The sequence below is a fragment of the Rhineura floridana genome, chromosome 6 (assembly GCF_030035675.1).
Source record: "Rhineura floridana isolate rRhiFlo1 chromosome 6, rRhiFlo1.hap2, whole genome shotgun sequence".
NCBI lineage: Eukaryota > Metazoa > Chordata > Lepidosauria > Squamata > Rhineuridae > Rhineura > Rhineura floridana.
The window spans coordinates 31,032,528-31,057,533 of record NC_084485.1 but is presented as its reverse complement, the minus strand read 5'-3'; the positions used below and the strand labels follow the sequence as shown (position 1 = coordinate 31,057,533).

The 25,006-nt window shown below is 40.4% G+C and overlaps 1 protein-coding gene across 5 annotated transcripts in view; it reads left to right on the top strand.

Annotated features, from left to right (window-relative positions):
• STAU1 (staufen double-stranded RNA binding protein 1) overlaps nt 1-24,267 on the top strand; it is a 57,165-nt gene extending 32,898 nt beyond the window's left edge. The window contains exons 8-16 of one of the 5 annotated variants that reach the window (XM_061631352.1): nt 3,668-3,766; nt 4,899-5,111; nt 8,902-9,039; nt 14,272-14,418; nt 15,195-15,267; nt 18,084-18,400; nt 20,638-20,760; nt 22,309-22,394; nt 23,262-24,267. In XM_061631352.1, the coding sequence (XP_061487336.1) occupies nt 3,668-3,766; nt 4,899-5,111; nt 8,902-9,039; nt 14,272-14,418; nt 15,195-15,267; nt 18,084-18,400; nt 20,638-20,760; nt 22,309-22,394; nt 23,262-23,349 (1,284 nt within the window). In that variant the 3' untranslated portion in view covers nt 23,350-24,267. Of the gene's footprint in view, nt 1-3,667; nt 3,767-4,880; nt 5,112-8,901; nt 9,040-14,271; nt 14,419-15,194; nt 15,268-18,083; nt 18,401-20,637; nt 20,761-22,308; nt 22,395-23,261 lie in introns of all 5 variants that reach the window. The other 4 variants (XM_061631351.1, XM_061631354.1, XM_061631353.1 and 1 more) reach the window with 4 other exon arrangements.
• Nucleotides 24,268-25,006: the final 739 nt, after the last annotated feature.

Below are 25,006 nucleotides of genomic sequence, written 5' to 3'. Positions count from 1 at the left end.
AGTACTGCTGCTTGAGAGTCTTGCCACTAATAATGCAGCAGTTGCTATTACGACACACAGGCTGCGTGCAGAAAAGCGAACCATATATAAGATAGAAATTGATTTTTGCAGGTGCATTTCTCAAAGTAGCGTAGCCACAGTCGCTTAATGTGAGGACATTATCTGTTGCAACGTGGAGTAATCTAGGAGTAATCTAGAGCACTGTTGTTCAGTAAATAGACCAAACAGGTAAATCGCTGGCTTGCCATAGCTCTCCTGACAGAATGAGGACCTGAGCAGCCAACTGCTCCTCACTGGTGTAAGCCCTGAAGCCTAGACCATATACCCTAAATACAGCATAGTGCCTGGGTTATTGCATGGCTTAACTATATTGCATTGTGCAAATTATGACTTCAAAATCAAGGCTAGCTGTTGAGTGGGCATATGCAGAACTTAGAGGTGAAAAATTAGGTCTATTACTGGATTTTGGGGTAAGCTTATGAAATGAGTTTTGAACCCAAATTGTACGTAGTAAATTTAGAATAATGGGGAGGATGCATTATGTTAACTTGAGGTAGATCTATGGCCAAGTCTGTGGTGGAATTAAATCTGTTTTAGATTTTGTAGGTCAGGTTCTTTGAGGCTTTGTATAAACGTTGAGGGCGAGATCGGTATTGTCATATGTTTTTAAGTAGTACTTGTGCAGCAACTGGAATCCTATAAATATGTTTCACATAATGCTGGCAGTCAGTTTATTGATAAAGCTTTATCAACTTTGGAAATCCAAAGCAAATCTCTTCAGTCATTGTTAGCATCAGAGTTGCATAGAAAATTGTATATACTGTTTTACCCATAACTTGATCTACATGAAGAAGAATATAGCCTGCTTGCAGCAGAAGGTGAATTGAGTTACTGACATCATGCACATACACCTGTGAAATGAGATGAATGGTAAATTGCTTCATCTGGCATTGCCTTTGAAGGTACTTAAATTGTTTATCTTAGTAATATTTACCTTGACCAGCAGTTCTACAAGGTCTTGGATTTTCAACATTGCTACCTGAGATCCTTTAACTAGAGGGATCAAAATCTGGGACCTTCATATGCAAAGCATGTTTTGTATTCAAGGTGTGGCTGATTAGGCACTTCATAAATAGCAACAGTCATTTGAGTTTTTTGTTGGTCTGCCGCTTACATTATTTCCTGCTGACAGTAAAATAAAATTCTAAAGAATTGTTCTCTGCTTCAGCTCTCATTAAGTCCACATTGCAGTATATTTTTGTTAGCTGCAATTAACTAATTTTGCATGATAATTATTTGGAAAGAGATTATAGTACTTGTGATGTGTACCACTGCATGGCATGACTATTTTTCTTGACTGCTGTAGCTAGAAGGGTATGTGTATTCTAGGTTGTGTATTTGTTTTAATATATATTGTTTTTTATATATAGTGTACATCACTTAGAGATTTTTGAAATATTAAGCTGTTTAGAAATGCTATAAAATAAATATTTGTTTTTAACCTTGATAGCCTTATCAGCGTTCTAGTTAGTTGTTATAAGTTATCTAAAGAATGTGGTCAGACTTCTGTAATGCATAGCTTTAATTAGGTCTAATAGGTGATGGCTGCCTTATGAATGAAGTTTGAAGAATCAGATTATAAACTGGCATCCTAAAAATGGCTCAAGCAGAACATATAATATCCTCGATCTTATAAACTAGCATTCTGCTATTAATCTCCTTTGTACTATCATTTGTCAATTAACCAACAGCTGTTTTCCAAAACTAATTTGTCAGTATTACTACAGTTCATATACAGTAGGACCCCGCTTTTTGGTGGCCCACTTTTCAGCATTCCACTAATACGGCGGTTTTCAATTAGAGTAAGGCCCCACTCATACAGTGCTTGTTCTGCTTTTATGGCGTTTTTCAGGCATCGGGCACCATTTTATTGACGGAGTTCTGCTTTTTGGCCGGTTTTGCTTTTCGGTGGGGGTCTGGAATGTAACCTGCTGTATGACTGGGGCCCTACTGTATTTTTAAAAATCCATGGTACTGTCATTAGTAAAAAAAGAGATTCAAGGTTTTAGCTTGTAATGGAGGGGCCTAGAATGAAGTCCTGCAACAAAAACGCTTAGCTTTCAAGGTGAGGGTTAGAGCCCTCCCCTCCCTGTTTTTATCTTTTAAGGAGATAGGATCAGTGCTTGAGTAGGTGAATAATTGCACTAAGAAAGGTGGTGAACCAGGCAAAACACAGCAGTCCCCTGCCAAAAAAAAATGGCAATTCTAAAGCCAAGCCTTTGGGGGCAGGGAAGTTAAGAATTTTAATAAGCCATTCAGTTGACATTGTTCATTGTCTGCTTGGATACAGGTCGTCTACTTTCTATTTATTGATCATTTATTTTGATATTACTTGTTTTACTTATACTTGTTTTTAAAATCTATTGATTTAATCTGTGTTTTCTTACGAATATTTTATACCTTTATGTTAAACCACTTAGAATTTTTTACTAAGTGGTGTATTTTGAGAAATAAATAAAACATGTGACTTCCATGTTTTATTGATTTTCATTGTTTTTAAGGATGCTTGTTTTCCTGCCCTGGGACCATATGGTGACAGTCAGGCTAGAAATCTCAGAAATAAACCACTAGTTTTCCATCATAACTCTTTTAATTGCATTTGCTCATTCTCTGTACGTGTAACGCTCTGTAGTGTATGTCTCTCTGTGTATAAAATATCTGTTGAAACTTCTAAAGCCAGAGTTTATGCTGAATATGATTTGTATGGGGCCTGAATGCCCTGCATAGCTTATTTCCCTTCCCCTGATGCAGAATAAGCTAAGTAAAAAGGGCACTCTTCTCTTCCTGTTCTTTTAGTGTGTTGACTCCAAGGGCTAAATTTCTTAAATGTCAAAACTGCCATCCTGAAAGGCATAATAAAATATTTATCTTCTCTAGAGGAAGCAAATACTGTATTTCTCCTCCAGAAAGAGAATCTCCCATGCCTTCAGTCTTCACTGGATGACTATTACAGCTGAGCTCCAAAGAGCTACATTAGGTGTCCCTTAGGGGTTGGGTGCACTCTGTGGATTGTCTTTTACTACTTTCCTTTCACTAGCAGCCCCTCTGCTAAACTACAGACCACTTTTGAAAACTTCCTGACATTTAAAAAAGTGGTTTGCCATATGATATTTGGTGGGGTGGAGTGGGGCTGCTATTGGCAAAACACAAGCACAACCCTCCCCTTGGGCGCATAGAAATAGTCATGCCAATCTCTGGATAACGGCCTGAAACTGGGAAGTCTGAAAATGAGTAAATAATATTGGGCTTGTATTTTGAAAAAGGATATTCTGAAGCTCTGGACTTTCTTGCCAGTTTTTACGTGTTGCCTGCAAGTAATTTCATGTACACATCAAAATTAACCTTTCCCATGCTTAACATATGCCCCTGGCATCTTTCAGGACTACAGAGTATTTCCATGTAGACTTTCAGACAAGGAATAATTTTGGGAAATTTCACATGCATGTCAGGCAATCATAGTGAGAAATGTCCTTGAGCCTTCAATTTAATCTGCTTTTGAAAAACTCATGTTTAAAATTTCTATATTAACCTTGTGGCAGAGTGGTTAGTGAGCAGGTATGATAGCTGTGCAAAAGAAGCCTCTTCAACATAATTGTTCTTCTCTTAGATAAATGGGAGAGAACCAGATGATGAAAATCTCAATAAATCTGAAATAAGCCAAGTGTTTGAGATTGCACTTAAAAGGAACTTGCCTGTGAATTTTGAGGTAGGTTTAGTTAATTGCTCTAAAAGTGGTTTTATTTAGAATATTGAAGATAGCGCTATAGGGGATACTATATGGGATACTTTTGGGTTGGATACAACTGCCCTTTAAAACTATGTATTAGAATACATCCAGATTCTCTTTTCCTGAGTCCAGTAGTTCTATTGCTTTTCATATCTAAAATTAATTCCATTAAAGGGGGAATTTTTTAAAACAATGGGGTGCTGGCAGCAGTTCAATTATTCAAAAGTACTTGAAAGAAAAGGAAGATGGCACTAATGCCTTTGGTTAATTAAAGTATGGGATGTAACTGATATATTTGCTTGTGTGAGTAGAAGGCACTTGGGGGAGGGAAAGAGGGTGTCTCTGATTTTTGATGAGTTCCGCTTTGCTTCATCCCCCCCACTATATCCCACACCACTCCAAAGGGGTCCTCGGGAGCAGCTGTGGAGGGTATGTGATGGCTACAGGGGAAAGGGGCTTTCTTGCAAGGGGAAGGGGCTCTCTCCACAAGTGAAAGTCCATTGGTGGTAGTTGGATTCATTGGATAATAATGAGCAAGTATCCTGGCATGAGATTATAAAAATCCAATTGATTATAAAAATCCAATTGTATCATTCATGTTTAAGAATGTACTGTCTTGCTGATACTGTATGTAAAGTGCAAGAAAAAAGGGAGTGTGTATCTCCTAGAAGCATTTGTTTTATTCTGAATTAATATTAATTAATTAATGGGTATTTGCTTAATGTAAGCATGGATGCATGCCAGGATTTAGTACGGTTTTAATTTTTTAAATAAAAACTTGCGTAGATCTAAATATTTGCAATTTGGGTAACACGTTCATCCAAAGAAAGTTAACTTTGTACATGCTGAATGGAATAAGACTATAAAAACAATGAAATGTCTTAGCATGTAAATTTTATCTTGATTTACATTTTTAACCTGCATGGGGTGAGAGGCATTTAAAATATGGTCACTTCTTGTTTTATTAGGAATGCTGTTTAATTTAGCCTTGTTCCTCCCTCCCCAGAATTGTAGTTTAGTTCATGTAATTGAAGTTTGCTACAACCATTGTACCCTACCATTTTTAATAAATGTTTATCACGCTTTCACTCAGTTTTTCCCTCTGAAACAGGTGACCAGGGAGAGCGGCCCCCCTCATATGAAGAGCTTCGTAACGAAGGTATCTGTGGGAGAGTTCATGGGTGAGGGTGAAGGCAAGAGCAAGAAGATCTCAAAGAAGAATGCGGCCATAGCAGTCCTAGAAGAGTTGAAGAAACTGCCTCCCCTTCCTACGGTTGAGAAAATGAAGCCACGAATCAAAAAGAAAACAAAATCAATAGTCAAGGTGAGAGAATTATACACTAGTCAAACCACAGCTATTGTAGAAGGAAATTCCTAACTTATTGATTGATTGATTGATTGCATTTGTATACTGCCCCATAGCCGAAGCTCTCTGGGCGGTTTACAACAATTAAATTGAGATTCACACAATCTTATGCTGTAGTGGAGGCTTGTATCTGCAGGCATCAGAACCCTTTGCATGCTGCTGCAGTGTCAAACTTTTGGTGATCATGTATCATTAAGAAAACATTTATCTTGTCAAAATTTACAGACCTGTGTTGTTTGTTTGTTGCCATCGGAAAGCCAAATGCTCTTGTTTGGTGGAGGCTTGCACAGCTGGCATTTTCACTGTGTTCTCTCCTTTGAAGTGTAGTGTGCATGTTAAAACTTTGTGTAACTGCCTTGTGTAGAAATTCACTAATGGACAAAAACCTTGCGGTTTAAGAACGTACCTATAGCCCACAGATATTTCTATCAAACTTTAAAAAGCAGGGAAATTGGGCAGTTATAGAGAATGCACCAGGGGAGCAGGAGACCTGACCTCCTTTCTGAGATATTGTACTGCCCTACAAATGTGTAAAATTGCAAACACAATTTGGGTTGGTCTTTCAAAGTCCAGTCCACTTCCTGTGTACCTTGGAAGAATTTGGTACCATGTGCCTCTGAGCATGTGGTGAGTGGTGGCAACACCTGCCATCTCCAAAGATGGAGAATTATATTTTTATATGTTTGTTGGTGTTCTTACTTTGCTTCTTTTCTGTGTTACCACTGTTTCTACAGAGAATCTAACCTAGAAAATTATATTTCTCTCATTATTCATTGTAGAAATATGTGTAAAATTTATTTTTATTAATTTCAAAGGCTTTTTATTGGTCAATATCATATGATGGTGAAGATAGCCTTTTTTCAAACTGGAGGTTATGCTGTATTTCTCTTTTGGGCGGATTAACAGTTGAATCTGAAACTGCAGTTTGATGTAAAATCAGATGGATTACAATATATTGCTACTTAAGCAATAACTCTAGCTATTGGAAAAAACAAACTTGGCCTGCCAAAGATGCATGTTTTCAGCCTGCTATGCTTAAACTACTCCACTTAAGGAAAGGTGGGCACGCTCAATTAAAAACATAGAGCACACCTATCATTTTGCTAGAATATATTTCACCACCCACTGTTTGTCTTGTGCAATCTGAGACACTCCTGATGTCCATTGGAAAATATTCTGCAGAACAGTCAGTGCCATTATTCCACAATTGTTTTTGGAGCTTTTTTTTAGTGTTGTAAAGTGTTGCTGTAGTTCATATATTCAAAGAAACAGAAGCAAAAGAGAATGATTTACTGTAGGAAAATTCACTAAAATTGCAAAGTAAATCAAATATATTTAAAGTGACTATCTGAACTATATCAACTGTTTTAATATAGTTGCTTCCTCCCTGCTAAAACAAGATCAGCACAGCACATGTCTTGTTTCTGTTACTTGGGCTGACTGCAGGTGTTGCCACCACTCACCATATGCTCAGAGGCACATGGTACCAAATTCTTCGAAGCTACACAGGAAGTGGATTGGACTTTGAAAGACCAACCCAAATTGTGTTTGCATTTTTACACATTTGTAGGGCAGTACAATATCTCAGAGAGGAGGTCAGGTCTCCTGCTCCCCTGGTGCATTCACTATAGCTGCCCAATTTCCCTGCTTTTTAAAGTTTGATAGAAATATCTGTGGGCTATAGGTACATTCTTAAACCGCAAGGTTTTTTGCCTATTAGTGAATTTCCCTTCTTTTTAGTCCAGGAGGTAAGAAACAGGATCCTGTGCAAGTTTGCTGAGAATGGACTGATCATTTGCATGCTTATTGAGTTCAGTGGAATTTACTGCTCTGCAATCATGCTTAGGATAGGTGAAACTGACTACGGGGGATGAGGAGGGGGAGGAAGGTAGGTTTGATAATTTGCATGTTTATTGAGTTCAGTGGGATTTACTCCCATGCAATCATGCTTAGGATAGGTAAAACTGACCATATAGGAGGAGGAGGGGAGAGTAGAGGGAAGGAAGAAGGGGGAGAAGGGAGCAGAAGGAGGGGGAAGGAGAGGATTAGAAGGAGAGGGGGGTTGAGGAAGGGGAGGGGGAGAGGTGAAGGAAGGGGAGGGGCAGAAGGGAGGTGATGGGAGGGCAGGTTTGATCATTTGCATACTTATTGAGTTCAGTAGGATTTACTCCCATGCAATCATGCTTGAAAATGAAATGGACTGCCTTCAAGTCGATTCTGACTTATGGCGACCTTATGAGTAGGGTTTTCATGGTAAATGGTATTCAGAGGTGGTTTTACCATTGCCTTTCTCTGAGGCTGAGAGGCAGTGACTGGCCCAAGGTCACCTAGTAAGCTTCATGGCTGTGTGGGGATTTGAACCCTGGTCTCCCAGGTCGTAGTCCTAGGACAGGTAAAACTGACCATGGGGGAGGAGGGGATTGGAAGGGGAGGGGGGAGGGGTGAAGAAAGGGGGAGGAAAGGAGCAAGAGGGAGGGGATAGGAGGGAGGGGGAGGAAAGGTTTGATCATTTGCATGCTTTTGAGTTCATTGGGATTTACTCCTGTGAAATCATGCTTAGGATAGGCGAAACTGACCTTGGGGAGGGGCAGAAGGGAAGAGGAGGGCAAGAAGGGGAGGGGAGGAGATTGGGTGGGTGGGCGCTAGACAGAAGGGAAGCCCCTTTCCTTTCCAAAAGGAAAACATTGTGAACACCATCATTCTTTTTCAGGGTTTCCTCTACCTTTTTATTCTACAGCAGGCACATATAACCTCCCACCCAAATTTAAACCAAAGCTGTCCCTGGCCACATCCATACCAGGCCTTTATTTCACTTTAGACAGTCATGGCTTCTCCCAAAGAATCCTGGGAAGTGCAGTTAGTGAAGGGTACTGATAGTTGCTGACAACCTTCCTGTTCCACTCACAGAGCTTCAATCAGAGTGGCTGACTGTTAAATTACTCTGGCCACTGGAGCTCTGTCAGGGGAATAGGAGTCTCCTGTCAGCACCCTTCACAAACTACACTTCCCAGGATTCTTTGGGGGAAGCTATGACTGTCTCCATCGAAATCAAAGTCTGGTGTGGGTGTGGCCCCCTGATTAGGCAAGCCCAGAAGCTGTGAGTCTGGCTTTTAGAACACTGACAGTTGGTTCTTACTGAGCATGGCCAACATTCTCATTGAGTTCAAACCAAAATTAATTAAAAATCAGCCTAACTTTTAAACTGCAGAAGATTGTCAGAGTATGGGGCAAGGTACTCTGTGAACATGGCTGATTTTTAATTAATTTCAACCAATTATGAGAACTCTGAAAGAAAAAAGTCCAAAAGGGGTCTGGGTTTTTTGTCTCTCTTTTTACACTTTGAACTCTCAATTCTCTGAGTGTTTTGTGTATTGCCATGAAAATTGAGAGGGTTGTTAAGCAAGCATTTCTGAGTTCAGGACTATGAGTTTTGTAAGGTTTTGTTTTGAAATGAGCTTATGGGAAGGATCAGAATGGCATGGGGGTATTTTAAATTTAACATTGCGGAATGTGAAAAATCCATGCTGACTAGTATACAGCCACTCTTGTGGCTGTATAATAACATAATCAAATGAGGCATAGCCTAATCAAATAAGTACAACTGGTGATGTAGTTTCAAGTATATTGCATATCTTCTTTAAAAAAAATCCCAACACCCTAATTACTGGAGTGTTTTAATATGACTACTGGATTGGAACTGCTCTTGACAGTTGTTAGCTGACTCCTAGTTTTTCTATCTAAACTGCAGACAAGTCCTGAATATGGCCAAGGTATGAATCCTATCAGCAGACTTGCTCAAATACAGCAGGCGAAGAAAGAGAAGGAGCCAGAGTACATGCTCATCACAGAACGTGGGCTTCCAAGGCGCAGGGAGTTCGTTATGCAGGTTTGTGCTGTGCTGTCCAGCCATGTCAACCTGTGGCACGCTTTACCTACTAATTAATTTGTTTGAACTTAATAGGCTGCTTTTGGCCACAAGAGCCCTTCAGTGCAGCTTTCCATAAAACAGCCATAGGATATTATAAAACCTCATAAAATAGTTCATTTTTAAAAACACACAGCAGCAGTTCATCTTCTATTAAATTATTAAGCACAGTTTCTCAGCCTGACAGAACGATACTTAAAATATGCTGTAAAGTAACATTTACAACTGAGTGAGCAGGATGGATTTTCCTGGGAAATAAGTATACAGGTGGTACTACCAAAAAATCTCTTGTTTTTGGTAGAGGTTAATCTTAACACATATTGGTTTTGGTGGTACTGCCATCTATCTGGTAGATCTTAACACAAGAATGGAGAGGGGGTAGGTGTGTATGTGGGAGCAGGTGTTCTTTTAAATATCCCAGACCCAAGGCTTCAAATGTTTAAAATCAGCACAGTGTATTGAGTTCAAAAACGGTAAACAGTGAAGTTAATAGAAAACGGGTATAAATTATCTTTGTGGCAAGATGTGCTAGCACATTTTGGACTAGCTGACGCGTTCTGAACTGCTCAAGGGCAGACCCTGTAAAGTTTATTACAGTAGTCAAGAGGTTACCAAGAATGCTCAGAAGTGAAAGCCTTGCACTAGTTAGACAAGAAGCCTATGCCATGCAGAATGTAGTCCCATGGTAACTTCTGCACAAACAGGTTTATTTCTTTGGTGCTCACATGGTTTCTTCCTTGCTTGCCCCCTATCAGCAGTAAATGCTGCTTAGCTATTTGATATTTCCTGGAAAAATAAGGGAGAAGAGGGGACCAAATATATAAGTCATGTTCTAGATACAAATGTTTCCCACTACTACAGCCACTCCAGTCTCAGCTCAGAGGCCCCTGCAGTAGCTTCCTAGAAATTAAGCAGTCTGAGGGAACTAGTTAGAGTAGTGTTTCTAAGGGTAGCATCACGTCAGTCTGTCTTTAGCACTCTCATGGACAAATTGCTCAAGGGTGCTAAGTGATGCTTAAAGAGAGGGGCACTTTTGACCATGCTGAATCTCTACCCTAGAAGTGTGAAATTGTACCTTTAACTGCCAGACTATTTTCTCTAGTAAAAGGATATGTAAACTAATGCAAACAAAAACGTTGCAGCACAGCTCACGGCCAACTGCTAGTATAATTGCAACTGTGTGTGTATGTAGTGTTTATATCCTGCCTTGAGAACTTTTAATCAAAGTTATCTAGGTAGCTTACAATATATTTAAAATATAATAAAATGGGCAAGAGTTCTCCAACACTCCAGCTGTCACTAAATCTCCTGGCCTGGAACTAGCTGTTGAAGCAGCCAGATGTTAACCCTTGCAAGCTAGGGCTTCCTCACAGGGCAGCTGCTGCTGTCTTTCATGCTCTCTGGTGGCCAATGCAGGAAGGATTGGAGGAGGAAAGGAGTAACAAGCCTCCTTCGGTCCTTGCATGTTGCAGTGTTTTAGCTGACAGAGTTGGGGCCATGATGCAGCAGGCACCAAACTTCATTGTGCACGTGACTCTCCATAACCTTGCCCTGAATAACATTACATTGGGGCTCATCTCTCTGTTGCTGACCAAAGGCACAGCAGCAAGAGGGGACTCCATAATCCCTCGGTTTGCTGTTCATCCAGGATCTAATGACATAATCCAATGTGTGTTCACTTAGAAGCACCAGTCCTGCATGTGTTCATTGGGGCTTACTCCCAGTTTAGCATGCACAGGATTGAAGCCTAGGAGGAGCTGTTGTAAGGCTGTATTCAAGCCAGCGGTCTGTGGAAATCTGCTTTCATTTAAAAATGAGTGTTACTTCTTTTACATATAGAAATGTGAGGGAAAACATGCAGCCAGTATATTACTCAGTAAGAAATAAAATTTCCCACTTCCAGTGTTCTGCCCACTGAGTGCAAAGCTACTGTGTTAACTGACAGGAGGTATTTTTGAATGTGTTAGATTATTTTTACTGTATTAATATTTTGCCACCATGAAATTATTATTTATGTTCTAGCTGTTTAATTTGCACTCCTACTGCTACTCCTACTCCTGCTGCTCCCCTCACCATCAGCTCTCAGGCTTCTCATAAAATGGCTGGTTCTGGCCCTGAGGCTGCAATCCTGGGCAAGGTTTTAGAGCGTGTGGTCGGTCGCCAGCTCCAGGCTCTATTGGATGAAACTGATTATCTGGATCCATTTCAATCGGGCTTTCGGCCGGTGTTTGGTACAGAAACAGCCTTGGTCGCCCTGTATGATGACCTCTGTCGGGAGAAAGACAGAGGGAGTGTAACTCTGTTGGTTCTCCTTGATCTCTCAGCGGCTTTTGATACCATCGACCATGGGGCGACTTGCGGATTTAGGAGTTGGAGGCTCTGCTTGGCAGTGGCTGTGCTCCTACCTCGAGAATCGTCTCCAGAAGCTGGTGCTTGGGGAGCATTACTCGAGTCCCTGGGTACTCCAATATGGGGTCCCGCAGGGTTCAGTTTTGTCCCCCATGCTCTTTAATATCTATATGAAGCCGCTGGGTGAGGTCATTAGGAGATTTGGAGTGCGTTTCCAGCAATATGCTGATGATACGCAGCTCTACTTCTCCTTTTCATCTTCTTCAGGTGAGGCGGTTAATGTACTAAACCGCTGCCTGGCCGCGATAATGGACTGGATGAGAGCTAATAAACTGAGACTCAATCCTGACAAGACTGAGATGCTGTTAGTGGGGGGGCTCTCTGCCCAGATGAGTGATGTCCGACCTGCTCTAGACGGGGTTACACTCCCCCTAAAGGAGCAGGTCCGTAGTTTGGGGGTCTTATTAGATCCGCTCCTGTCACTGGAGGCTCAAGTAGCCTCAGTGGCACGGAATGCGTTCTACCAGCTTCGGCTGGTAGCCCAACTACGACCCTATCTGGACAGGGAGAACCTCGCCACAGTTATCCATGCTCTGGTAACCTCTAGATTGGACTACTGTAATGCACTCTACGTGGGGTTACCTTTGAAGACGGTTCGGAAACTTCAGCTGGTGCAGAATGCTGCGGCCAGAGTTCTTACTGGGACAAAAAAATTTGATCATATAACACCTGTCCTGGCCCAGCTGCACTGGCTACCAATATGTTTCCGGGCCAGATTTAAAGTGTTGGTTCTTACCTATAAAGCCCTTAACGGCATCGGACCGCAATACCTGGCGGAACGCCTCTCCCGCTATGTACCTACCCGGTCACTGCGCTCGACGTCAAAGGCCCTTCTCCGGGTTCCAACGCATAGGGAGGCCCGGAGAGCAATAACTAGAGCTAGGGCCTTCTCAGTGGTGGCCCCCGAATTATGGAATGCCCTCCCTGACGAGATACGCCTGGCGCCTTCTTTGTTATCTTTTCGGCGCCAGGTAAAGACCTACCTCTTTGCCCAGGCATTTTAAATTTAATTTTCATTTATTTTAATTTTAATCTTTTGTCTTAATTTTGTTTTTAAAAATGTTTTCTATTGTATTGTACTCATACCCACATGTATTTTAATCTGTTTTTACCCTGTTGTACACCGCCCTGGGAGCTTGTTGCTATAGGGCGGTCTAAAAATGTAATTAAATAAATAAATAGATAAATAAATCCTGTACCCACTTACCTGGGAGTAAGCCTCATTGAACTCAATAGGTCTGATTTTGAAGTACATATGTAAAGGATTGCTTTTTGAGTTAACTACACCAGTGAGTGCTAGGAGAAAGAGGGGGGAAAGAAGAGGAAGGCTAATCTCTCTTTAGTACCATAGGGATTCCTACCACTTGGTGACCACAGAAGCTTTTAGGATAGTGCAGGAGGACTAGAAAATGGGATGGAGACAGAGAAGAAAAGATTTGGCTGCAAGAGAGCAGAGAGAGAAATAGAGGATAAGTTCAGCTGTGCCTATGCTGCCATTGCCTCTGGCAGCTGCCTCCTGCAACAGAGGCACTCCAGAGGAGGCATGGGGGCAGCTGTGCACTTTGTCTCTGGGGAGTTCTCCTCCTCCCCATGGTGCAGTTTCAGCTTCATTGGCAGCAGGGCTTGCTTGATCCTTCTCTTCCCTGAGCTAGCCCCAATGATGCAACAGTGTGAGAGGGGAGAGCACCCCATGGCTAGCCAGTGCCTGACTTCTTCTGTCATTGAAGGATGGATGGCAACAGCAGCAAGTGATAGGGACTCACTCCACCACTCTCTGCTCCCATTCCACCACCTGCTCCAAGAGGCCCATCTTGCCTCGTGCCTGGGTTGGCCCTACTAGAAGTTATTTCCTATCTGAAATCCTATTCTAAACATCAAAAGTGATAGAACCCTGTCTTGAGTTTCCTTGCCATGTGTCGAACCCATCCAGACAGAGCAATTTTTAAAAGCTTTGTCCCATGTTTTTCCTATGTTTCTGTAATTAGGAACTTTGTTGTTTGATCAGCAGTACATATTGGTTTAATTTCTTTTTTCTCTAACTGGAATGTATTATCTTTGTGTCCCAAATTATTATAAAGGGCAAAATAAGCAGAAAGTAGTTCTCACCTCCAACCTTTCACCTATGTAGATTCATTTCACCTTCTAGCCCTACCAAAACACTGCACCTATTATATTCCATATTCTTCTTTAGCCCATATTTGCCACTCCTCCATCCTTCTGCTGACACTGTCCACAGACCTGTTCTCTTACTGATTAGATTTTCGTATTATTCAAGGTTTCAGAATGAGATCAGTGTACTCTTGTAAAATTGGACTCTAGGACACCTCATCTCTACCCTGTCAGCTAATCATTTCTCACAGGATCATTTGGGAGCTCTGTACCTTGCAAATGCACTACTTACATAAGCAACATAGTTCAGTACTATCAGGGAGCTGTTAGATATTCTTCAACCCCCATCTAGATAATTGCAAAGCGCAAAATTCATTGCCACATGCATTCTAATAGACTTGTAATCATGTTGTCTTGATATTCTAAACTGACTTGGGGCATTAAAACAAAAGTGAAAGTAAAAGAGGGAAGTTGTGGAGTGTTAATTGTCTGGTTTGTGCCACAGCGCCTCCAGTAAATAGCATGGATGCACCTGGCCCTGATCAGGATCAATCATCTCCACAATTTCTCAAGCCATATTTGAATAGATAGGTTGCTAATGTTCATCCATGCTTGGTTTGCCTTTTTATATATATAAAAGAACACTTTCCCTACTGATCTGTTGCTCCATCCTAGGTGAAAGTTGGCATGCACACAGCTGAAGGAATGGGAACTAACAAGAAAGTAGCCAAGCGCAGTGCAGCTGAAAACATGCTGGAGCTCTTAGGATTTAAAGTCCCTCAATCACAACCCCCAAAGCCAGCACTAAAGACAGAAGAAAAGGTAACAAGTTTTTAAATGATGGGCCATGTGGGTTGAGACTACATGCTGAAGAACATCTGTAGAATTCACAGGACGAGGAATGTAGTTCTGGAGCCAAACAGGCTGTTTGTAAACTGAATCATCGAGACAATTTTAGTTTCTTGACTTGATTGTAGAGATGACCTTGCTTAAAGTTTAAAATCCAAGTTTTGGGAGTCTATAATGTGTGGGTTATGCTGAATCCCAGAGATACTATACAGTCCTTAATAGAGTCCTGCATATCTTGTAATTCTATAGCCTTCATTCAAATTATGGTGTAATGAGCAAATGCACTGCCCCTGGTTTTTCTCTGTCCTTGACAAAAACCAGGGGCAGTGCATGTGGTTTTCCACACTGTCTGGGGTTTAATACCTCCTTAGAAGCTTTGAACAGTGAGATTATTATTAACATGGCATCTTGGTCTCTTTCTCCATGACTGAGGGTCTTTGTTCGTGTACAAGTGAACCGTGTGCAACGTTGCTTCAATACTATGGATGTTAACATATTGCAGTTGGGTCCTTGGAGTGAAAGAAGATACCTGCCTCAACGTTGCTGATAGCTTAATATTCTGTCACATGGTGCTGAGGGCAGATGTCATCTATCTGGTTCATAGGATAGCCTTGGATTGCTGATTATTAATATTAGGGATGGTGTAAGAACAAGATGAGAATATTTTTTGTTTTGACTATTAAAAGGTTGTTACAAGTCTTCAACTTTTCAGTATAGTATAACAACTCTAAATAACTCTTTTCTGCTAGACACCAGTAAAGAAGCCGGGTGATGGAAGAAAAGTAACATTTTTTGAGCCTGGCTCTGAAGAAACATCAGCTAGTAAGTAACTTTCATTTTATTCATTTTTTTTAGTATTATAGGTGTATCAAGGTGGATTTACAAATCAGCTACCTTAAATTGTGATTTAAACCATCAAGAAGGTAAGGCCAGTTATGACATACTATTTGGTTGATATAGCAGATAGTTACCAAGCGTTAAGAGGAGTAAAAGGTGAACCAGATAGGTCAGCGGGCACCTGTGGTGCCAGTCCTTGCTTCCCATTATCAAGCCATAATCTAAATACATGAATTATTGTGCTGTATGATAAATGACTGGAAATATTTTCCCCATTGTTATTTTTTATAAAGAAAAGCAGTCTTTCATAAGAGTGTCACAAGTTAAGATTGAAGATACTATGTTTCATTACACTTGACTGCATTTTAAACCCCGTTATTCGTGAGAGAGAAATGTGTTATTGCTGAAACATTAAATCTGATTTTAAACTTTTACATATATATATATAAAAAATAAATCATTGTCGGCCCATTAGAGAAACAGCTATTTCCACTTTCTCACAAAATCATTGTCGGCCCATTAGAGAAACAGCTATTTCCACTTTCTTACATGGCACCTTACTTCACACAGCCTTGGCAGGTTAATGGCCTCCTCCTCCTCCTCTTCGGCTTGCTGGAGGCATGTGTGGAGAAAAGAAGCAGTGTTTCATACATGGTGGCTATGTGAAAAGATCTCATAGAATCATAGAATAGTAGAGTTGAAAGGGGCCCATAAGACCATCGAGTCCAACCCCCTGCTCAATGCAGGAATCCAAATCAAAGCATTCCCGACAGATGGCTGTCCAGCTTCCTCCTGAATGCCTCCAGTGTCAGAGAGCCCACTACCTCTCTAGGTAATTGGTTCCATTGTCGTATCGCTCTAACAGTTAGGAAGTTTTTCCTGATGTCCAGTCGAAATCTGGCTTCCTGCAACTTGAGCCCATTATTCCGTGTCCTGCACTCTGGGACGTTCGAGAAGAGATCCCGGCCCTCCTGTGTGTGACAACCTTTCATGTACTTGAAGAGTGCTATCATATCTCCCCTCAGTCTTCTCTTCTTCAGACTAAACATGCCCAGTTCTTTCAGTCTCTCTTTATAGGGCTTTGTTTCCAGTCCCTTGATCATCCTTGTTGCCCTCCTCTGAATCTGTTCCAGTTCAACTTTTTTAGAATATAGTTTTTGAGGAAATAAGTAAATTAACCAACCAAACGATTATACCAGATCCACAAATGGCTTTACTGATTATTTTGGTGACTCATAAATAACTTCTAACCTTTCTACTGACTGCTGCCACTTGCATTAGTGAGGCACTGGAAGGCCTTGAGTCCAAATATGTTAGAAATGTGACACCAGAAAGTATAGAATGTAGCGCTTATGGAAAAACTTACACAGAAGGTTAAAGACTTAAGCAAAGGATCAAGTATGCTATTTTGGAGGTGTTCTTTTACTCAGGCAGCAAATTCTGAACACACCTGTACTCCACCTTCAATACATGGCAACTTCTGAGAGGATGACCTTGGATAAGTTACATAATGACTTGCATGTTGGAATTGCTTTTTAAGATGTTTTTAAAACTTGTTTTTTAAAAGATGTTTTAAAGACGTCTTGTTTTAATATGTTTTTAATGTGTTTTGTTTTAAAGATGTTTTAGAGTGCTTTTAGTGTTTTTGTTTGCCACCCTGAGCTCCTTCTGAGAGGAAGGGTGGGATATAAATTTAATTTAATAAAATAAATAAATATTATTTTTGTTTGATATCCTGGACGTGACCTCTTGAACTTGTTTCTGTACCAAGGGCTCCCTTGATGGTTACTGTTATTTGGATTTTGGTATTGTTTACCGCCAATAACATTTATGTGTGTGTGTGTACATAGGTCCCATCAGAGCAAGTGGAACTTTCTTTTTTAAAAGTATTTTTTAAATTATTTTATTTTTGCACACAAATGATAAATAAAAACAATAAAAGCATACATTCTCTGATAAAGTACAGAAAGAATTATCAATTTGTTTATTTTCTTGTGTGTGAGTATAAAATAGTTCAATCCAAAAGATTTTTCCAGAGCAATATTTATTTATTTATTTATTTAAAATATTTCTATCCCGCCCTCCTACCCTATAATAGGGCACTCAGGGCGGCTTACAAAAATAAAATCAGGCATGTACATAATAAAATTGTAAGAAGTAAAATCACAAAAACATTAAAAACAAATTAAAATACAATTAAAATACTTAAAATACTATATATATATATATATGCACACATATACACAATATACACATAGAGGGTGGATTCCAGCCATGTTTCCTGGACTACACAATGCATATTGGATTTTTATCCCCCCTGACCACATTAAAATAGTGATTTGTTTTTGTTTGGAAGTGGCAGATCACTTGGTATTTCAAGGTGTCAGTTTATATCAGGCCTTATTTGCAGCATTAGCTGTATTTCTTGTAAACTGCTTTGAGCCTTTGAGAGAAGCACTTGACGTTCGTACACATTGGGTTAGATACAGCATAGCACTAAGACGAACGTTCTATCCCTCTCTTCCCTCCATGAAGTTTCCCCTGTCCTCCCAAACAAGTTTGTGAACTGCTTGAGATGAAGAGGGGGGATCCCACTGTGCAAGCGGAAGTCATTCCGCTCATGCAGTTATTTAGTTGAATGCTGCCCCTTATCCCCAGAGGGAGCACTACCATCTTGTAGAAGGCCAAGATAGGATTTGGATTTCATAAATGACTTTGGATTTGATGCTTAGTGATCTTGCCAGTTTATGTATGCCTGCCAGTTAATGCAGCTTTATTTGTTTGTTCTGTCTCCTTATTAGGTAATAAAGAGGATGAGTTCAGGATGCCTTATCTCAGCCATCAGCAGCTTCCTGCTGGCATTCTTCCCATGGTTCCTGAGGTTGCCCAGGCTGTAGGAGTTAATCAAGGACACCACACCAAAGAGTTCAATAGGGCAGCCCCCAATCCTGCCAAGGCTACTGTGACAGCTATGATTGCTAGAGAGCTGTTATATGGTGGCACTTCACCTACCGCTGAGACCATTTTAAAAAACAGCTCCTCGGGCCATGTACCCCATGGACCTCTCACTAGACCCTCCGAACAGTTGGACTACCTTTCCGGTGTTCAGGGAATCCAGGTAAACTGGTTTCAAGCAGAATGCTTCAGGGTATATCTTCATAAGATTTGGTTTGCTCAATAAAAAACCTTATTCCACAAAGCCATCTGGCGTTCATGCTAGAGGAGGGTAGCAATTCAATCACATCAACCTCTTCCTTCAGATGGAAAGTTGCCTAGCTAGTATATGACTTGAAGGCCTATACCATGTCTTTTGGTGTGTTGTCTACTTAATCACTTCACAAACATGCATCCATGTATGTATGCCCCATCGATCAGACACTGCACTTAGATAACTATTGCTTGCACCAAAGTTCCTAGTAAACCTCTTTCAAGCAGGCTTCTGCAGCTGATGTGTTATGACTGAATTTCTTCCTTTGTTGATGAGACATTTAGACTCAGCATAGGTTCAACTTGTTTTCCCATTCTCAAATGTGTACCTGTGTACATGATCAGGATAGTTATGGCTCTTGCTGGACCTGAGGTGCCACTGCAGGTGAGAGCTCCACCAATTTTAGATTTTTGTATTTTCTTTAAACTTGGGAAGCAATCTCCCTCCATATATCAAGTCATGTTCTGCTTGATATACTAAAAAAACAACACCCCCTTCCTGACGTACTACTTTCCTAAATATAGGAGACTATTCTAACAAGTAACCTCTGTCCAGTAGTCTGATACAGTCTAGCAAGAGCTGCACCACATTTTATGTACCTTGAGAACATTTCTACCCTGCAGTTTGGTCTAGGAACCCCACCAAAGTGGCTTACTACAAAAGAATGTAACCCTGAAAGTAACTGAGTAAAACAACAATATCAAACAGCCCAAGTGTGATGTGTGTGGAATTGCCAGAGGGGGGGCTGATTTGGGGCTCCAAAGGATTTAATAAGAGAAACATCTCCCAATTCAGCAACAAAAAGCTAGGCAGACTTAAACTTTTTATCTTATATAGGCAAATGCTTGCTGAAACAAGTTGTTATTTTCCAAAAAGCATAGGGGCAAAAGGACATCCCGATTTAGGTGTTGCAATTGAAAAGGCTCCGTACACCCCTACTGCACTAGTGATAGCAAGGAAACAAAACGGGCACAGAGCTTGATCTGAGCATGCAGGCAGAGTCGTATAGGTGCATGGGATCTTTAAAGGATTTTCCTTGTGATATAGGTTGACTGAACAGTTTCTGTAATGTGTAACTTGTTAGGCTTGTATATTTATGCTTAATTCCCAATTTGCAATTTCCTTTGTCACACTAATACATTAAGAAGCACGGATTAGATATATTATGCAGTGGAAAAGTTTAAAATGTCAATCCCATTATTGGAAGTTACGGCTTCCATTCTAGATGTAGCACATTTTCTTCAAATACTTTGTACTCTTAGGATTTTTAAAGCCATTTCTACTTTAGAGCCAGTAGTATATTGAGCGTTTTGCAGAATGTAGGGGGTCCCACCATCACCCTCGGCTTAGTCTGCATGAGATGGACAAGAGGGTGCTGTGCATTGGAGTGTTGGAAGGAAGACAATGGGGAAGATCAATCAGGGAGCTGAAGTGAGTCTTGAAGGTGAAGATGTTACTGGACTTCGAACTCCAATCCACAGCCAGCATACCTAATGGTCAGGGGTAATAGGAATTGTAGTTCAACAACTTCAGGAGGGTTGCAGGTTCCTATCCCTGGAATAGGGAACAAAACCACTAGACTACATTATTTATTTATACCCTGCTTTTTAGCCAAAGGCCCTCAAGGCGGCTTACAAAAAACGCAAATATAAAAATACAATATAAAATACATCAATGAAACAATACAATTTACAAAAGTAACAATGTAAAATGCATGACACATGAGGGAAAAGGGACAGGGAGTAGCCACAGACCATAAATGCTGCTACTGTTGGATTATTTTGATGTTCAGACCGTGGCTTTGTGGTTTCGGTCTCACAGATACTGTAATTCAATTGCATGTATTTGAAATTGAACCAGGGGCCAGCAAACGTTGACCTGAACACTAGCCAGCCATTATTTGTACATATGGCTAGCCTACCCCCAGTTGTCCAGCACTTGCAGAGGACATGAGAGATAAATGAGTTCTTCTCTTTTCTGCACTGCTGTTTGGAGTAGATGAGAACAAGAATCTTCCGCTTGGGAGAAACTCCAGCTGTTTCCTTATCTATACTGCAGTGCTAATAAGAATTCTAGGGAGGAAATAAGACTTTGCCAGGGGTTGGGGGACACTTTTTTGGAAATAATTCAAACTTTCTTTTTCTCAGGTTGAATACAAAGATTTCCCCAAAAACAACAAGAATGAATTTGTGTCTCTTATAAATTGTTCCTCTCAGCCACCACTGATCAGCCATGGAATTGGAAAAGATGTGGAATCTTGCCACGATATGGTAAGACAACCTGGAGTACCGCCTGACTGATTTATAGAAATTAATTTGTATAAATTGTGGACGATCATTAACTTCCTCCTATGTAACTGCTTAAATATTCAGTCAGGGAGTCTCTATTAGGCATTTCCAGGTTTTTACACTTGTGGTCCAGAGGAAACTACATGTAATCTAGGTAATCTAGTGATTGATGGCAAATGTTGAAAAATGTAGGAAGACCACTTGTAGAGTGTTTTAATATCTGTTGCAGAGCTTGGAAAAGTTACTTTTTTTAAACTACAACTCCCATCAGCCCCAGCCAGCATGGCCACTGGATTGGGCTGATGGGAGTTGTAGTTCAAAAAAGTAACTTTTCCAAGCTCTGATCTGTTGCTATACTTGAAAGAGCCAATTTGAATTGTGAACAAACACACTTTTACAAAAAAAAAACTAACACTGTATCTTCATTGACCCATCTGAGATTTAAACTCTCTGGAATGTACCGTCCTAGTAGACTCGCTGCTCAAAAATCTTATGCTGTTGTGTCTTACAAGAGAAAAATCTATCGTGTGAAGATTTATGTAGCAGAAGTCTTAACTTCAGACCCCTACTGTCAAGGTTTTGAGTTGGCTACAACTTTGGCTGCTACATACAAAACATTCCTCCTACGCTGAGCCTTACTTCACACATTCGTGTGTGGTGTGTGTGTACGCACACATACACATGCTATGTGTATATAAGCTAGAGTGTGTGATTTGATTCTGCTGAAGCCCTTTTGCTTGAGGTTATGAGAAAGTTATGTCTGTAATAAAAATCAAGTCATTTGTTAAATTAATAACAGCCATCAAGTGAGAGTGCATAAGCCCATCCTCCAAGATCTTTATGGGGACGGGATGTAGAGGAGGTCAGGAGGCAGCACAAGGCTTGGCTTTGCCGCTACACATGTTTCAATGCCAAAAGTTTGCTTCTTTAAACTGTAGAACAGATTCTCAGAATGCCGGATTCTGCTTCCTGTACAAGTTATGCAAATGAGGTGCAGTCATATATACACACAGCCTTGATATCTGCAGTAGATGTTTGCAGCAGATGAAAATGTTACAAACAAGGTCATTTGAAATATGGCTGCCTGGCTGAGGCTTCAATACTGTCTGCATGGGGAAATTCCAAAGCAAACTTAATCTTGAAGGCTGGGCAAAAATTAAAAAATCGTCTTCAGATACTGCATAAGCTAGTTACTTAATGAAGTGCCTCTTGACCTATGTTTTTGCTTCTTGGCAAGGCACTCTTAGCTGAATCTACATTGCTTCTGGTTATGTAGCCACACTTCTGGTGGCTCAGTCAGACTTAACCTGGCCAATTCGGCCATAAGAAATTATTTTCAGTCTGTGCTGTTGGGACAGGTTTTCTTCCATTGGCAAAACAGCACAGTACACATGAAAACCCTATGTTGGAAACAATCCTTTCATTTCTGTGTAAGTGGCCAACTTTATTGTACAGTACTCTTTCAGCTTCTTACAATGACATGCACCCATGTTGAATGCAGACTTTTATCTTGATCTTTTTCTCCTCCAGGCTGCATTAAACATCTTAAAATTGCTGTCTGAGTTGGACCAACAAAATACAGAGATGCCAAGAACAGGAAATGGACCAATGTCTGTGTGAGTGAAAATTATCTTTTGTTAGCATCTACCTCCCTTTTGACTTAGAAAGTTGTACTGCCTTTTTTAGTACTCAAAATACATTTTCACAGAAATATCATGTGCCCTTAGAGAAGTGTTTTTGTTTACATGGAGAGTTACAAAAAGCAACCTTTTATCATGTTATATGGGTGGGAGAGTAGGCTTATGCCCAGAGTTGTACATTATTATGACTACCTTGTTTTAGCTATTCCAATATAACCTGCCATTCATGTTTCTTGTGAAGTTTTTTAATTTATTAAATATATATCCCACCCTTCCTCCCAGAAGGAGCCCCAGTTTTGAATGTGTTACCATAAGCAGAACATCATGTGAATCATCCCCAATCTCAGAACATGCTTTATTGTGTCTGTGGAGCAGGGTTCTCTTGCCAGAAGAAGCTTAATAGGATTACAGTAGGGCCCCGCTTGTCGGCTTGCCACTAATATGGTGGCACCAGCGGGGCAATCAGCTGTAGCATGGGGAGCTCCAGCCACCACGCTCCAGCTGACAGGGATCAGCTGGAGTACGGGGAGTTTGTGCGCTACAGCTGATCCCTGTCAGCTGGAGTGCGGCGACTGATGCTCCCCGCACTACAGCTGAGCAGGGTCCCACTTTCTGGTGGCTTTTGCTTTTTGGCTGGGGCCTGGAACGGAACCTGCCCTTTGAGTGGGGCCCTACTGTACTGGTAGTACACTTAAAGCAAATTGATAAATAAAATAGTGGGAGTTTGCTATTTCAAAGGAAAGGTGGTCCTTGGCATGAGTTTGGAAGAACCACAAGTGTGTCTGAGTAATCCATAATCCAGAGCATGGCTCCATTCTGAGAAACCTTTTTTCACTTTTCTAGATGCGTGAAGCAAGAAATGGAAAGCGACCCTCTCCTCAAACCGGCTAGCTCAAACACTTTGGGACAAACACTGGACACCACTGCCTAAAAAGGCTTGACTGGACCCAAACCTAAAAGCACCAGAGAAAATCAAATGCTTCCTAATTGATGTAACCTAACTGTTTTAGAGTGCTACAGTTGTCACAACCCACTGTAGTATCTAAATCATAACCGTTGCTTTTCAAACAGTGATAAATTTTTAGTTTCATTACTTTATTTTGAATGACACTATAAATTTTTCATTAAAAAAAGTTTCTTAATTGTACCTAGAACTATAGCACAGTTTAGAAACTTTTGTTGTCTTACACACTTACCTATGAACTAACTTGGGAAGATCATATCCATGTATGTGTTCGGTCTTTTGTTTTTAATGAAATTGTAAAAATTTCACTGGAAACAACTGTGTGCTTGCCATTTGATTTAAAAAAAAAGTCAGTTAGGCAAGCCTAGCCTACTTATCAAACGGTTAAATAAATAAATATACATTTTAGGAATTTTTAACTTTATTTGATCATTTTGATTTCTAGAATAATTTGAAGGGGGGAAGGGAAACCTGAATGCAACAGAAATTTAAATGGTCACTAATCTTTGTTTTAAAAAAATTGTGAGTGTGTGTCTGTATATAAAGACACACAAACTCAGTACAGTACAGGATATGATCTCAATGTAGTGCATATAAAACTGCAGATTGATTTTCCTTGAGTGCTTTATACTGTTTAATTACATCTCCATGTAGGGCTGAAAAAAATACCTATGTTTATATATAAACTGTGTTGCTTTTGATGTTGTGTTTATTGCACACAGTGGTGTGTGCAATAAAGTTTTTGCATATGGTCCAGGTAAAGCACGATAGCCTTGCAAGTTAAGTACTGCTTCAGTTCATTGTTTACGCTGGAATTTTTTCTCCCCATGGAATGTAAGTAAAACTTAGTGTTTGTCACCAATAAATGGTAAATACTAAAGTGGTGCTTTTTTGTTACCTGGATTTTTTTTCAAGTTTCTTGTGCTAAAATGGGAAAAAATAAAAAGCTAGTCAGATCATGGTTAGTCAAAAATTTCTCTAAACAAATTGACAAAAAAGAGGATATTCAGAGTAATATTTATTTCCCTAAGTGCTCAACATGCTTTACATAACATTCTCAGGAATCATTCCAACTAATACAGGGCTATTCTCCCTGTATTTAGAACCGTGAGGGTTGGAGGGCTGAAGGAGGGAGAATGTTGTACATCTTTGGGCTATCCGTGGTCTTAACCACTACACTAGCACACTCATGCCTTATACCCACTATACCCTCCCAGTCCATTGAGTCTAGCATTTGCAAGTTGTGCAAGGAGCCGTCTTAACAACAGATGTGCATGGGAAACCTCTTTTTGCACAGAATTCTTTGTGTTTATCACTGTTTCCTTTAGATCTAAGATTTTGTGTTGTATCTTTAATATACATGGTGTTTTGTATATTAAATAAAACTTTAGCCTTATTTTTCCATTGCAACAGGCATTTCCTATTATCAGCAGGTTGTGTCTGAGTGATGCACATGTTGTTGTCATGTGCCTTCAAGTCGATCACAACTTATGGTGACCCTATGAATCAGCGACATAGCATTCAGATGAAATCTTCATGCCGTAGAGCCCATGCAAAGTTTACAGAAATGAGTAGAGAAGGCAGCAGTATTTGATAGGTTGAATCTTCTCAAGGCTATTACTAA